Genomic DNA, 16,198 nt, shown 5'->3' with positions numbered 1-16,198 from the left:
TCATAATAGAATATAAAATGAAGACAAATATTCTTATTAATGAAATGAATAATATTTGAACTTATCTATTAATTATATAAAATTAAACTGTATATGATACAAAGCCTTCATGATCAATGTTGGATATTTTCATGAATAAAAATCTAACATTCATTGTGTGCTTAAAAGAAAGGTGCAAAATGTTACAGACATTTCATTTTCCTGAACTTTAATGAAAATTTCATTGGACTGAATACTTTTCTTGAGTATTTGTTACAATAAATGTATACAATGTATGCTTTGTCAAGACTAAGACTGCAGGGCTTGCTCCACTAACAGGACAGTTGGACACAAGGATTACTATACAGTGATGAGAGGAAATCCCAACCAATAAACAAGAATGAAAGAAAGAAAAATTAACTGCATTCTGAAGCTAAATTCCAAATCTGAAGATTGTGGGACACATGGAATTGAAATAAAGTGAAAATTAAAAACTTTAATGCTAAGTGTCTGGATAGGATGCTGAGGATATGCAAGCCAAAGTGATTTTTAAGTTGAGCTTCTGCCAAGGATGCTCAACAATCAGATGTCCTGACTTGCCTGGATTTTAATAACTATCCCCTTCACTTGCTTGATGAACGTTTGGATTCCTCGTGCAAACAAACTAGGCATAGATTAATCTGCATGAAGATTAAAACTGAAAGTTTTACAACTCTTACCTGAGTTGATGAATGCAAGCACTTTGTTAACTGAATTATTGCATTAAAACATGGACAGGCTGTTAACACCAACCAAACCTACCATCAATAAGCAACCTTTTGCTACTTCCTTAACCATGGGTCCACCAGTCACTGAAAAAGTCCAAATATGAAAATGAATACATCAAAAAAAAGTTCAAAAACTAGTCAAAATTACCAGATAAGTAAGTCAGGTATATTCAAATTTGGTTTGGGAGCAAATCTGACTTGCCAGACAGATACAAAAAAATATATATCATTACTATATATTAGAAAGGACAAAATGACATATTTAAATTGTTACCACACTGAAACATACATTCTTTTCACCTTAGAAATAATACAAAGTGTGAAATATAGAAAATTACTGGTTAAAAATTTTTAAAACCCTCTCCCTTGATGACCTTTGCACAACCAGGTTCAAAACATAGATTGTATTATAGGCGTGGGTGCGAATTACACAGGGACCTAGAAACAATTAACATGGGATTGCCATCCCAACTGAACATCAAAAGGGGGGGGGGTATCAGCTCTTTAATACTTGTTTTATAATGACATTGTGAGTAACTGTCCCAAAAACTTTTTGGTATAAATTACCTTTATTTTCAATCTATCTTTAACAACACCACTCCATGAGGTTTCAACAACCATAATATGTACATCAACAAAATTGTGTATTACATCTGCTTTTTGCTGTTGCTGATTCATACTAAAACAAGAATCCTTTTTTCAATAACTCAAACATGAATTATGCGAAACAACTATTTAAGTTGAAACTTTATTAATTCTTTCTTCTTTTTGTTCTATTAGCACACTATTGAAGCTGTGAATTCAATGCAGTAATAGTGAAACTTCTAATCTTTCAGCACATCTCTGAATCCAGGAATTTTAAGTTCAGTACAAACCTCTGGTAGTCACTTCTCTTTAATAAACCACATTTGTGAAACAAAGCTTTTTATTAACCAAGTACTCATTTCATTTGGTTGCCTTGCTGTCTATGATCACATTTGTGAAACAGCTTTTTACTAACCAAGTACTCATTTCATTTGGTTGCCTTGCTGTTTATGATCACATTTGTGAAAAAGTAGGCTGTAGTTTTATTATATGATGTACACAATAATATTCAACTGATCAGCTGAAACGAGTTGACTGACACATAACTATGACTGCTAACTCTTATGCTTTTGAGCTTTCCTTCCATGCCACATCATTTATTTGATTTGATATAAAAGATGTAATTGTCATGATAATATAATGTAGGCCTGCTTTTGACCACCAAATCAAAAAGTTTCTTCCTTGCTGAAAGTGCAAGCCATGCACAAAGCTTAGGCTAAGTCTGTGATGCATAACTAATGTTATCACGACGAAACAATTTATCTTCTCTTTCTTTCAGTGACCTTTGCCACTAACCTTTCGATTCAAAAATTAATAAGGTTCTTCCTTACCCCAAGTGCAAACTATATACACAATCTGATCTAGTGTATGTGATGCAGAAAAAATATTATACGGAAACCATTTTTATTTCTTCAATTAAATGACCCTGACCTTTAGCCTTTTGCTCCCTATTATCAATTTAGTTTTTCCTTGCCCCACATTAAGGTATCCACAAAGTTTGGTCCAGGTATGCAATGTGGAACTAGTGCTATTGTACACAAACCAATTTTCTTCTAGTCAAAGTTGTCTTTACCTTTTGAGTCCAAAATTGATGGGGCTCATCTTTATCTAAAAGTGCAAGCCATTTGATCTGGTAGCCATAGATTATCATGCAAACCAGAATAAGTTATGGTATCGTTGTTGTTGTTGTTGTAGTTTTTAACTCCATTTTTCAGCACATGATAGGCTATACATGGCGGCCAGTATTAATGGTGGAGGAAGAACCTGGAAAATCCCCGGAAAGAACCACTGACCTTCGAGAAGCTACTGGCAAGCTTTCTCACATACCCACATTGGCCAATTCTGAGACTTGAACCCATGCAGAGAATAAGTTATGAAACAAACAGACGAACAGAAAGGGTAATAAACAAGAGGCCCAAAACTGGCTCAATATCAATCAAATGGTTGACCAATTCACTAAGCAAGTTTATATGGTATTGTAAGAACATATCCTATGTGAACTAATTCCAAACAGTCTACCATATTGATTGGAACTATTTTACTATATCCTGACAAAAATCCTTCTAAAGAAAAAGACACAATTAATATGCACAGTCTGCTGCTGATAATCAAAGTCTTGATGATGATAAACCCCACAGGTAAAAACTATGGATTAAAGAGTGGTAAAAAGGTAAGCAAATCAGATTCAAGACCACTGCCTGGATCCTGCTTATTTCAACTGCCCAAGATTTGATGTCAAAACCCCATATTCCTATTCTGATCAAAATTGTATCAGAAGTATGGTTTCCCAAGTGTTAGCCCAGTCAATCCCATGCAAAATTACCTTAAAAATATGCATATATCTCACTTATTATTGACAGTCCATGATAGTAATGATATGAGCTATTATTCCAAGTTTGATCAAGATCCAATTACAAATATGGCTTCCAGATTGGTAACTGAATCAGCCAATCAGATCTAAGATAATGCTATTAATATGGGTAGACCAATCTCGTTATTGAACCCATCCATGACCCATGACAATGATAATATGATGATGATAATACATGCCCATATCTCATTCAAATATAATCAGAAAGTTGTCATAATGACAACAGGCTCAGCCATTCAGACCAACTCATTAATATGCATGCATCTTGATCATTAAATTTACACACAATCTTAATCATATATGCAAATATTCAAATTTGATCAAAACTCATTAAAATATATGCTCTCCTGAGTTGCAGCAAGAATAGCCAATCAGATACAACATCCTCATTAATATGCAAGAATCTTGCTTATTATTATTGAACTCGCACAATATCTTGATCATATAAGCCCATATTTCAAGTTTGATATGGCTTCCTGAGATGTAAGCTAATCAGATGCATCATCACCTAATTAGTAAATGTGAATCTTGCATTATCAAACTCATCCGAGATCTTAATAATATAAGCATAGATTCCAAGTAAATTTCATCAAAATTGGATCAGAAATGTGGTCTCCAGCATCGTAACAAGATTAGCCAATCAAACAAATGATTGCCTCATTAGTATGCATGGATCTTGCTCATTATTAACCTTGTCTGAGATCTTAATGATATAAGCACACATTCCAGGTCAGAAGTACAGCCACCAGACTGGTATCAAGATTTAAAAAATAAACAGATGCAAGATCTTTTAATTATTATGTGTGGTTCTCTCTCTTTATCAAACTAGCCAGATTTGACAATACACCCCATATTCCAACACAGATTAAAATCAAAACAGAAATATGGATGTTATGGTAGTAACAAGCAATGATTGACAAACAGGCACATGATAGACGATGTACAATGGACACCTGGCCGTATCATAAACTCACTTGGCTTTATGGCCAGATGGGCTACAAATCTCTACATAACCTTCTAATGATGTCATCTCAATATGAATACAAAAATTGACAATCAAATTTAATTTGTCCATCACATGTAATTCTTGCGTAAGCCTGCTTACAAGACATAGACCAATACAGCATAATAAAAATGCAAAACTGTTCACAATTTTTTTTTAAATGGTCAATCACCAGAACCTAACAAGGTAATGGGACCCCTCAAGTGTCTAAAGATCAAACTTTACCTGATTCAGCTCAACAGTATCTGAACCATCTTGCTTACAAGAAAATCTAATGATGGATGACAGCCATATGGATGGCACAAAACTAATATCTCCCATTCTCTTTTTGCTAGGTGGGGAGTGGGGTTGGGAACTCAAAAGATAATTTCGGAAGATATTATATATATATATATATATATATATATATATATATATATATATATATATATATAAGTGAATAAAGAGCAAGATTTGGTAAAGAGAAATAACAGCTAGGGTATCAGACCTGCCAACCCTGATGAGTCTGTCTCAGTAAGGCAGTTTATTCTTCCAGTAAGATTGACCAGTTTTCATTAAGGTGTAACAAAATATCAATAACTGCTATTGTAAAGATTGAAAACATAATTAAAAGTTTGACGCATCGACAATAAAAATTATGTTCAACTGAAAAGTTTGTAAAGTACGTGTAGACTTTATTTACCACTAGTACAGCAGCACAAACTCTAGTTCCAAACCCTATGCAGCTCAAAGGCTTGTTGCTATCTCTCAACTTGACGTAATTCTTGGAAATTCTTTTCCATTTCACATGATGACAGCAATCATATCTCCCACCATGAGACACTCAAATTGGCATGTGATGTCCAATAAATGTAATTGTGTCCTTTCCAGCTTTTATTCACAAGAATCTGAATACTCCTTTTTATTCTTCTGTGTTGATTATTAACAATTTTCCGAAGTCTATTTTCTCTTTACTCTTAAACATGCATTGCTTTCTGGATGCTCTTTTTTAAAATTTTATAATTAACAGTTTGATCATGCAGATGCCTCGCATGAACAAATAGGTGCAGTGTAAAGCGTCTGGGGTGCTGATGTAAAGTTCATCTGGTTCCCTGACTAATTTCACTAATCCTAAGATGAAACCTGGATCCAAATAAAACACGGATGAACCAATTATCCGTAGTTTTCGGCAATGATCACTTTTCCATAGTTTTTGCTAGTATGCCGTAGGTCCATATTTTAAGGCTAATTTTCGTAAGACTTATGGCAAAATCATAAGAGTTGGCAGGTCTGGAATAGGCTTATCTGTTGTGAGAAATCTCCAAAGAATTATTCAAACTTACGAAAAGGAACAAAGTGAGCAATATTTGCAAATGCATATTGACTAGGCATGAATGGAAGTAGTAACAGATTTTGGCACCAATCTCCTAGGGGAGACCAGTCTTATCCAAGTCCCAGCAGATGACTTTTAAACACTGCCAAACAATTTGAAAGTGGTCTTGTAAAGTGGTGGATGTATTATGATCGAGTCTGAGCTGTACTAATGCTGAATTTAATATTCTACTGTTTTCAGTGAATTAGAAACAAAATGCAAACACTTCACATAATCAATGAAGCATACAAAGTAGGTCACTGTGACTTGTACTCTTGAAGTGAATACACCCATCAAGTTTTATGACTGACTGTACATACATCAAGTTACACTAAAAACTTGACACGGACGCCTACAGTAAAAATGACATGCATTAAAATATCATTGTAAATGTGATCCCAATGTCCACCTATGTTTTGAGGGTGAAAGTCATTTTAATAAAAGGGTATATAACTTCCAGTCTTTGTATTGCTGGCTTACAAACAAAAAGGACATACCTGTCTTTGAGTACTGAACTAGATTTTGAATTGCACTGACAAGCTCCTCCCTGTTCACATCATTTGCAGCAGTAATCTGAAGTTGGAAAATCTTAATTATACTGTCATGTCTATAACTGAATTTTTCACGTTTATAACAACAATGATGTTACAGTAACCATCATGAATTATTAATCCGACTTTAGACTTATAATAATTTCTTGCATTTTTCAAGTTTATATTGACACCGATTCTACAGTAAACACCTTGAATTATCAATTCTGACATTACTCTAGTAAGAATTCCTTGTAATTTTCATGTTTATAATGACAATGGTGCTACAGTAACCACAATGAATTATCAAACTGACTTCTTAAGATGCACACTTGCCAATATAGATCTTTTTCAAGCCATGTGCAGGTTGCATTTCACTCTTCTGTCACAATAAAATAATAAAATGAAAATTTGCATAGTTCTACTATGGTATGTTCATGTAATAAGCAACTCAACAGCAGATAATCTGCCAGCAGATCAGTCTATCCTGTTTCACTTGGGATTTCAAATCAGCTGCATAGTCTTCAACTTGATTACTGATGCCAATGGCAGATGTGGGTCTGTGTAGTCTGTGCATTATGATGTCTATTTAATGACAGATGTAGGTCTGTGTAGTCTATTTAATGACAGATGTAGGTCTGTGTAGTCTATTTAATGACAGATGTAGGTCTGTGCAGTTTATTCAGTGACATGTAGGTCTCTGTTGTCTATTCAATGACAGATGTGGATCTGTGCTGTCTATTCAATGAGAGATGTAGGTCTTTGCGTTCTGTTTAATGACAGATTTAGTCAGAGTTTCCTTTGACCTCTGCCACCCCATTTTTGATATTTGGACATTAATGTTGGGGTGGAGGGTCAGAGTCTGTCGCCTATCTAAAAGTTGCAATTTGCAGACACCATTTGGTGTTGGCATAAGGTAGCCGCTTACTAGCCAGCCTAAAAAACTTTAATGACCTTTCATCAAGATATACCTGTGTGGTCAAGTATTAAGTGATTCTAAATATAGTGAAGGAAAAGTTCCATTATATTATTATGTATATTTAATTTGTACTGTGTGTTGGCTTTTTCCATAACTATAGGATATATATTAAATATATATTGTGTGATTGACCCATGTCCATAATTGAGGGAAAGAGTTTGACACTTTTGTCTTATGTTGTAGAATATACATTAAGATAATTCAACAAATCAGGCCTGGATGACCAAAGATATAAAAAGGGGATCATTGTGGAGAAAAATGAGGCACATCTTGGATCTGCATCACAATGAGAAATTGAGCAGACTGAGAACTTCAAATTTATCTGACCTGGAACCTCAGGTCCTGAGAGCTCTGCCACTCATGTATGCCTTCCATTCCCACCTCACCCCATACCCTTTTTTTAAACAGCTCATGTTAAAAAGCTACAAACATACAAAAATCAGCATTATAACAGTCTCAGCCTTTCTGTAGACAAAACCTAACACGATAAAGAAACCACGCATCAACTTAAGCAGGAAGCAACCATAATAAAAAATTAAGATAATGAAGTATATGGATATACTGGCAGACAGATGGAAAGACATGGATAGATGGAGAGAATGACAGAGAAATTTACCTTTTTTGTTTTGAACATAAGGTTGAAAACATTGCTGGCCCTACTTCCCAGGACCTTCTCCTCTCTATTCTTGTTACCAGCTTCCATCAGCTCCAACAATGGCTGGACAAGAGCCTAAAAAGAATGAAAGAAAAATGAAGTTATCTGCATCTTCCACATTTTCATTATGAGTTAAAAGCATGTTTGGAGTTTGTTTCAGAAATGAAAGTGTAAATGATGGACAGATGAACTGATAAATGGATGAAAACTATACTATTACTGAAGAATAAGATTTAGGTCTGATAAGAACCATTATCATTGAGGACACCCTACATATCATGAAAAATCTGATACAAAAAAAGATATTCTAATATTGCTGTAATTTGGGGCCTTGATACATCCAATACTTCAGATTAACATAACAATACTGGTCCTCTTTGAGAGGCAAAATGAGTCAAATCTTAATTGGAATTTCACATAAGCCTCATGCCTACATGAGTTGCGAAGTAAAAAGCTGGTCTTACCTGTACATGCATGGCTGCAGGTTGATTTTTTACCAGAGTCACCAAAAGATCCAGCACTCTGAAATTGAAGACAATCTGGTGAAAAGATGTGATACATATGTTTTCCATCAAAAATTACACAGAAAAGTATTATTTCAGATATATTTAAGATTCATAATATTTAAGTATTATACAATGAAACCTAAAAGCCACAAATGAGAAAAATGTATGCAGGTTCACCGTTCAGACTTGTATTTTGAATATATGCTGTTCACTCAATACCATTATTATCGTTATTATTACCATTATTATTATTATTTTATCTGGCACCAAAGTATGGACTTGTAATTATGCAAAGGTTGCAAGTACATTTAATTTTCAGGGGGAAAAACAGTGATTTTTTAAATTTTAATACATAATTAACTATTTACAACATTTACAACTATCATTAAAGTAGAATAGTACCTTCCTTAATTATTTAACTTCAAAGATGCATGTGTTGCACTCTTACTCCTTCTGAATGGGCACCCTGTTCCAATCAGGTGTCCATTTAGAAGGTGCAAGAGTGTAACACACTCTCCGAAACAGGCTGTTTATATAAGCCTTTTCCACACCTCGGTTCTTTTTAATCATTATCAATTCCAATGTACCATCTTTCACTGACAATCTGAATTCTGTGTGATTTTCTTACATAACTGTTTTTGTTTTTTCACATGAGTAATCTTCTGTGATTATACTGTCTGGAAAACATGTGCAAAATAAATCACCAGCAACACTAGCAATGGAAAGATGAAGGTTCATTTCTAAAAGAAATTTAATAAGCCAAATTTTGATCAAACTATAGCAAGGTTATCTCTCATTTTTATATATGTAGTAAGTTTAGACTGAGTTGTTGATGATGAAGCAACAAGCTGTTTCTTAGCTTTTTCTTGTATCTCATGGGTGCCTCCATACCCAATAGCAAAATCACATTACACAATTTGCAAAACAGAGTTTTCTCCTTTACTATAGTACAAATCACAATGGTCATGTAGGCATTCAACACCAACTATTTCAGTAATGGGTGTCATTTTTTAGAATTTGATTCTACATACCTTTAAATGGCAAGTATTCACTTCATTTGGATTCATATACATCCATATTCCTTTGGACGGTCATTATTTAGACGTCCTGAGAGATGCATAAGGCAAAATCAATGTCAAATGACAGATATTTCTGGACGAAATGAACTTAAAGATGTGATCCAGTACAATCTGTATTGAATGTCATGCACTGCGACACACTAAAAGCTACGCTTATTGATAAATTTGTAAAACCCTCGATTGTGACGATTCTACTTGACGTGCTCTTATTATGACCCAAGTTTAGTACATGGCCACCACTGCAAAAGACCTCAGAGATCGACAATTTTCATTGGGAAGTTTCTTGATGACAGTTAAGGTGCAAATCATTCAAAAATCAGGATTGAATACACTTTAGTTAAAGAAAATTAGTGTTAAATTTTAAAAGAACAATTTATATTTAATTTAAAATAAGGGCACATACATGACCCATGTGACTTGTACTACTGATGGTTTCAAAAATCTAAACAAGATGGCACAATTGTCCTTCCAGTTCTGTTTTCTTGTCTTTCCTGGAGAAAATTCTGATTATTCTGCTTTCCTATTCAACATGATTAGAAGCTGAATATTATAAAGATGAGATACAGCGATAGTGGAAACTGTTTGCAAAATCCAATGTGGCAGATAAAGACAGGCATGGTATCCTCGATTTTCAATGAAGCAATCATATTTTAGAACTGAATTCCTAAATACATGCGATACATATCTATCAGAATGGAACTGAGTGCCCGTTCTAAACTGAAAACTGCAAGGAAATTTTTATTACTTTTTAAATTAAGAATCGTATTTTTAACAAGAAAAGCATACACACATATTCAGGTCCAAAATATGGGACAAATACGGAAAAAAAACCGGGACACTTGGCAGATATGCCTTAGCAACCATTTCCTTGGCATGATATAGCTTATAATGTAAATAGTGCCATCAAAACCCACAAGAGAAACAAACATGTTTTATTATAGGAGATTTGCTGGGTGGGTGGGGGGTAGAATGGGTGCTATGACAGCTATGTATAGATGACTATGGAACAATATTAATTGTTTTAGCATAATATAATCATGTGATGTAAAAGTAGATTTAGATCAAATACTGAAGCAGTAACAGATGGGAGGAATTTTAATGTAACACCCTGAATGCAGACAAAATGAAAGACTTGAATTTATCACAAGACACAAAAATCTGTATATTCAGCCATGTGAGTTCTTTATTCTTAGGACCTCATTTATATTTTAGCCCCACCTGCCTTCTTTCTTTGCAGATAAAAGTTGAATCCCATTCAGATTCCAAACTTTTCCCAAAGTATTCAATAACTATCATATATTACTGTGTCATCTCATAAATCAAATCAAAAAGTACACATTTTAAAGTCCCCTTTATTTAACACTCATTATCAGCAGGATCCTGGTTTGAAATTGCTAACATAGCTAATAATTCATGCAGTTAAATATAGTTTATATTCCTTGTGCAAACAGTGTATATATTCTGTGCCTGCCTCCTGATATAGAAAAGTTATTATTGATGTTTAAGATTAACAATGTACTCAATTTAGTAAAGACAAGGATTCTACAGAATAAGTTACCTCCCCTGCATGCAGTGCTGTGAATGTGCATCATCAGACTTTCTCTAATACTCTGGCACAAATACTGATGCAGTTACTAACAAAAAGAAATTTACAAAATATTATGGCTTCATCTCCCTCTCTCTATCACAGGTGTGTCCATCCAAAAATAGTTTTAACCAAGATTACATTTATAGAGGACTATATATTCAGTTACAATGTAAAGCCATGTACTTGTACACTTGGTTACATTGTAAATGTACGTACTATACATCTGATTGGATTGCAAAATTGAACTATTTCTCTGTTCACACATTACTCTTCCACAAACCTTAATTTAAAGTCTGTCACAAGCTTAGACTTTTCCTTCCGTTCTTTTTCACCTTTTCCCCTCTTCATGCTCTTGAATGCTTCAGCAAGTACAGCATCAAGTTTAAACATCTCTGAGTCACTCAGATCTGGTTCATCCTTAATAACACATACAAGGTTTCATTCAATAAGAAACAGGTTTGACAACAGAATTAAATTTTATTTAACAGACTGACCATTTTGATATTTAAGCCATGAATCCTTTTTTTTAATTCTGAACACATAGCATACAATATCATCTAATACATATTCACTGCTGAGACTATTTTTGAAATGTTAAAACTGTTTTTATTTTCAGTAAATGTCTCTTGCTTCAATAAAATCAAGTAAACAGTGTCCAACAGTCACAATGCATGAAATTTGAATTCCATAATCTGAAATGTCAAATGTCCTTGACAACTCTGTAAAGCATCTTCCACAGCAAACACCACGAATGAAACAAACTCTACTCACAAGTGAATGAAACATAAACTCTACTTACAAGTGAATGAAACATAAACTCTACTTACTAGTGAATGAAACAAACTCTACTTACTTGCAAAGAGTTATCGGTCAATGTTTAACATTTGTTCCCAATGCTAAAACTAACAGCCCATCATATAAAACTTACAACTGAACACTACGAAGAAAACATGTAACTGCAGTTTGAAAACATTAATGCAATATTATGATGGCAGAGGTACAAACTTCAGGATCATCGGAAAGGGAAGCTAATACAGATTCAGCATTTATTATTTGCACCCAGTGTTGGGAAATTCAAATATCATGCAAAAACACAAAACAGTATCTGTACCTCATCAACATCATCACTGTCAGCAGCTGCATCACCCAAAGCCGCTTTCACTGCCTGTCTGAAATTTTCATCTACTTCTCCTTCCTCATCTTCCTCATCAATGTCTTCATTACTATCTCCTGATTCATCCTCCTGCTCCCCCTTATTATTTTCTTCTTCTTCATCGATCTCAACATCTGCCAATAATTAACAAGAGACATAAGTGTGACTCATATCACTCAATTTATATTACATCCATTGACTATGTAATTCTTTATTGTACCTTTCAGTTTTCTTTATCTCAATGTAAAACAGGATCTTGTTACTGCAAGCCAATCCGATAAGGCTAAGCTTAATTTAATTCAAGTAAAGAGGCATTAGCGTTGTCAGCAGCTAAAGCAGTGATCCTGCCAGAAACGTATATTCTGAATATTGTTAAACACTTGAAATTCGTTGGGTTCCAATTCTGAAGTTTTCATGAGTGAGCTAGACCATAAATTTCGAGTCACATCAAAATATCTGCCAAACTGACATTCACTCCTGGCCCATCCTGTTCTCCTCATCGTATGCTTTTAATACCATGGCTACCTACATTGATGTCAGTGTGAAATAGGCACCTAATCCCCATCGTTATGCTTTGACAGCAGTCTTTAAGAACCCATCTTAGCAATGAATAACTTTAAATAATGAACTGAATTAATGCAGTACCAATTACATCTATTTGCTCGCAAATGCATGGAAATGAGAGTCAATATAATTGTTTACAAAGACTAATACATGGATTTTGTGAAAATGATAGATCCTGGAAATTAGGTACCCACTCATATAAACTTTTTTTCCAAACCAAACCAATTAAAACTTACTAAAGAACAAGTTTTTCACAGTAAATTTGCAAATGGGTCTCCTGGAGATCCAAACATAATTTTCCATTATTCATACATGCTGTTCTGTCAAGGCATTGATGACAAGGTGCCTGATATATGATGCTCATTTTTTTCCCCTGTTAACCTTACATTGTCAGAATCGTGCAATATTACCTGATACTGAACCCCAGCACCAATACACATATAGCATTCACATGCATAAAAGAACTACTTTCTATTGTAAACAAACAAAGGACGCAGACGCCAGCACTTCTGATTTGTAAACAAATCATGTACACTCACATAGTAGGCCCTTTACATTGTGGTTGTTTAAATTTGTTTCTGAATGAATTAAAACAGATGTTTTGTGGACTGCCACATACCAGCCGCTTTGGCACATTCCGCGTTGATACAAAGTTATGAATTTAGGCTAGCTATAGTATACAAGAGATGCAAGAAAGGGTCCTTACAAATAAACATACAAGTGACAAGTCATATACTGTCTTCTTTAGCTGGTGATAAGAATGGCAAAAACAAATATACTTAGTTTTATATCCTGAATTTCCTCAAAATGTACTTTCTTCGTTCTGCAAATCTGAATTACATGAGCCATGTCATAGGTTCTCAATCTTGATTACACATTTCAAAACTGTTCTGTAATTTCGATGTTAAGTGCAATTGCATCCTTCTTACTGCACTCAAAATGAAATAAGCATTAAATTCCATAGCGTCTTTTTGATAATTGCAATTGAAAGACTTCATATTTTTCCCACATTATGATTTCAAACATTCAATGACAGAAACAGAAACACATTTGCACATGTCAATATGCTTCTCCCTAGCTTCGTCAATCCCATGTATTTCATGTGGAATTGTCATATACAAATCCAGTCCATAATCACAAAATTTTGTTGAAACGAAAAAAATACCAAAATATATTAATTCCAGATCAAATGGAAAAGTTGTTGCAATGCACATTCATTCACAATATGACTCCAAATTTCAATTTTAACTAGACACACCATTTTCTTTCGAAAGTTATGTCACGCGCACGACTAAGTTCAAATTTATCTGGGCAGAGTTATGTGCGCATTAATAATGTTGTTGTGTAATGATGAATCTGCGCTTGTGTATTTAGTTTGGAATAAATATGGCATACATTCATTTACGTTGTTTCTTGTAGTGTATTTTGTTTATATAATTAAGCCTTAGGTAGAATAAGAAAATGAGCATATAATAAAAAGGTTACTGCATTTGTATGGGAAAATATGAACTCGTTTTGTCAGATGGATATACTGCACTCCCAAGGTTGTGCATTATTCCATCCAAAAAACTTGTTCATATTTTCCCATACAAATGCAGTAACCTATAAATATCATACTTTCTGCAGCATCTTTGTTAGTGTCAGAAGACAAGACCTTTCTTCCATAGTTTCATACTTAGAGGCTGATCTTTCCATCTTCCCATCAGTCATCTTTTTTTCAATATGACTCACTCTTGTTACACTCTATAAATTTCCCTCAAGACTGATCAAATTATCAATTTGCTAAACAACTCCACCAATCCGATCAGAACCGCATGATAGATTCTGCAACACAACAGTAGATCCTGATGATGAAGGTGGCTGTATTCAAATACCCAATCCTACCAAAAGCAAAAATCAAATGAGATCATGGACACAAGACCTTAAGATGGTGATCAGATAGACCTTTATTTCAACATTTTTAACTGACCTTTATTTCCATTTTTATAATTTTAATCATTTTTTTGGTACACTTTAGGTATGACAAATGAAAATCACAAATAATTTACATGATCTTTCCACCACTGGGTTTTCAATGTTGCATGACCCTCGATTATACCTTGAGTTTCCCATGATCCCATGGTCCAGCAGTAACTCGGATAAAGTCATTCAAGTCCACAGATAGATAATATCACCTACTGATTTTATTGCTCACCCTCAAAACTATGCAGTGCCTCATTCACATATATTTATTTACCCTTTTTCTGAGACAGTTTTCACAGTAACTCGGCAACCATACGACACAAGATCTCATTAACTGTCCAAATGTCTATCTCCTCCAAGACATCTATAAAATATACGCATACATATCTCATTTGATCAAAACTTGTTCAGAAGTAGTCATAAGCTCATCAAATAAAATGCCAGATCACCTTAACAATGACATATGATATACCATTCAGAATCAAACTATTCCGACCGTGGCTAGCACATATGAAGTATTAAAAAATGTCCAGGGCTGTTCCAGTAAAACATACCTGGGACCCAGGGAAGGCACTTTTAATATGGGGTGCTCATCCACAGATGCAACTTAGAATTTTCTAATTTTAATATAAACTATGTGAATTCACAGTATGCTGGCATTTATTTTTTTTAAACTGCCTTCCCTGGGTACCATGTATGTTTAAATGGAATACCTCTCTCTATGTTTTGGACTCCTTTACCTTCTTCCTCCTCTTTCTCTTCATCCTCCATATCTCCCTCCTCTCCTTCAAACTCAAGCTGTCCCTCTTCTCCACTTTTGGGAGTCTGAAGAACCTACAATTGACAAAATGAGAATATAAAGAAAAAAATACATATTTATCTGATATTCTTTGTATCAACTAGTGCAGTCCCATGGATACTCTTTAACAGATTCTTCAAATAGTCCGAAAGGACATGACTGCAAGAAGAGATTTGTTTAATCACTACTAAGTTGTTATATCTCTAGCATGTACTTAGTTACTATATATATATTTCACCTACACTGAATTCAGATGTTCTTTACTTACCCCTGAACCTCCATCAATGTCAACATATTCACATTCATTTCTCTTTTGTTTTCTTTCAACTATACTGTTTCTGTTATAAATGGTTCAATTTTGGTTTATATTATTATACTAATTCATCGTCTTCTTTTAACATGTCAATGTCCATAATCATATGCCTTCATTACTTGCGTCATAATAAAAGTAATTACTGCTAATGAAGAGAGCTCTCAAAATGATAGTTGCTCATTACTCTCATTGAATTTTATGTACTTTACACGATGACTTCTGTAAAATAATGTTTAATCAAAATCAACAGTATGATGTTGAGAAGGAGCAGAGAAATTTTGAGTAAACTTTGTAATTTTTATGGACAGCTGATTCACTTGCATTGTACCAAAATACATTTGGTCCTAAATGAATGCAAATTAGAATATGGCTAATACCTTAACATATGCAAATCATAATTTTCAGATATATAAAAGGTGCAAAAAAACTCATGACATCACAGATGACATAACATTATACAAAGAAATGGTCATAATGACTGAATCAACCAATGTGTTTTTAAAATCATTCTGCAC

At 34.1% G+C, this 16,198-nt stretch overlaps 1 protein-coding gene across 2 annotated transcripts in view; it reads right to left on the bottom strand.

The window, feature by feature from the left end:
* The window catches only part of LOC149777608 (myb-binding protein 1A-like protein), a 133,972-nt gene that overhangs the window by 40,225 nt on the left and 77,549 nt on the right, over positions 1–16,198 (bottom strand). For both annotated transcript variants that reach the window (XM_089942260.1, XM_089942259.1), the window contains exons 21-27: positions 15,312–15,405; positions 12,004–12,179; positions 11,173–11,309; positions 8,184–8,241; positions 7,681–7,794; positions 6,053–6,128; positions 781–830 (exon numbers count right to left, since the gene is read on the bottom strand). In XM_089942260.1, coding sequence (XP_089798386.1) covers positions 781–830; positions 6,053–6,128; positions 7,681–7,794; positions 8,184–8,241; positions 11,173–11,309; positions 12,004–12,179; positions 15,312–15,405 — 705 coding nt within the window. The remainder of the gene's footprint in view (positions 1–780; positions 831–6,052; positions 6,129–7,680; positions 7,795–8,183; positions 8,242–11,172; positions 11,310–12,003; positions 12,180–15,311; positions 15,406–16,198) is intronic.

Source organism: Sinohyriopsis cumingii, chromosome 18 (genome assembly GCF_028554795.1).
Source record: "Sinohyriopsis cumingii isolate HCF-2022 chromosome 18, ASM2855479v2, whole genome shotgun sequence".
NCBI classification, from domain to species: Eukaryota; Metazoa; Mollusca; class Bivalvia; order Unionida; family Unionidae; genus Sinohyriopsis; species Sinohyriopsis cumingii.
Note: the sequence above shows the minus strand (reverse complement) of the source record. Positions and strands in the feature narration are given on the sequence as shown.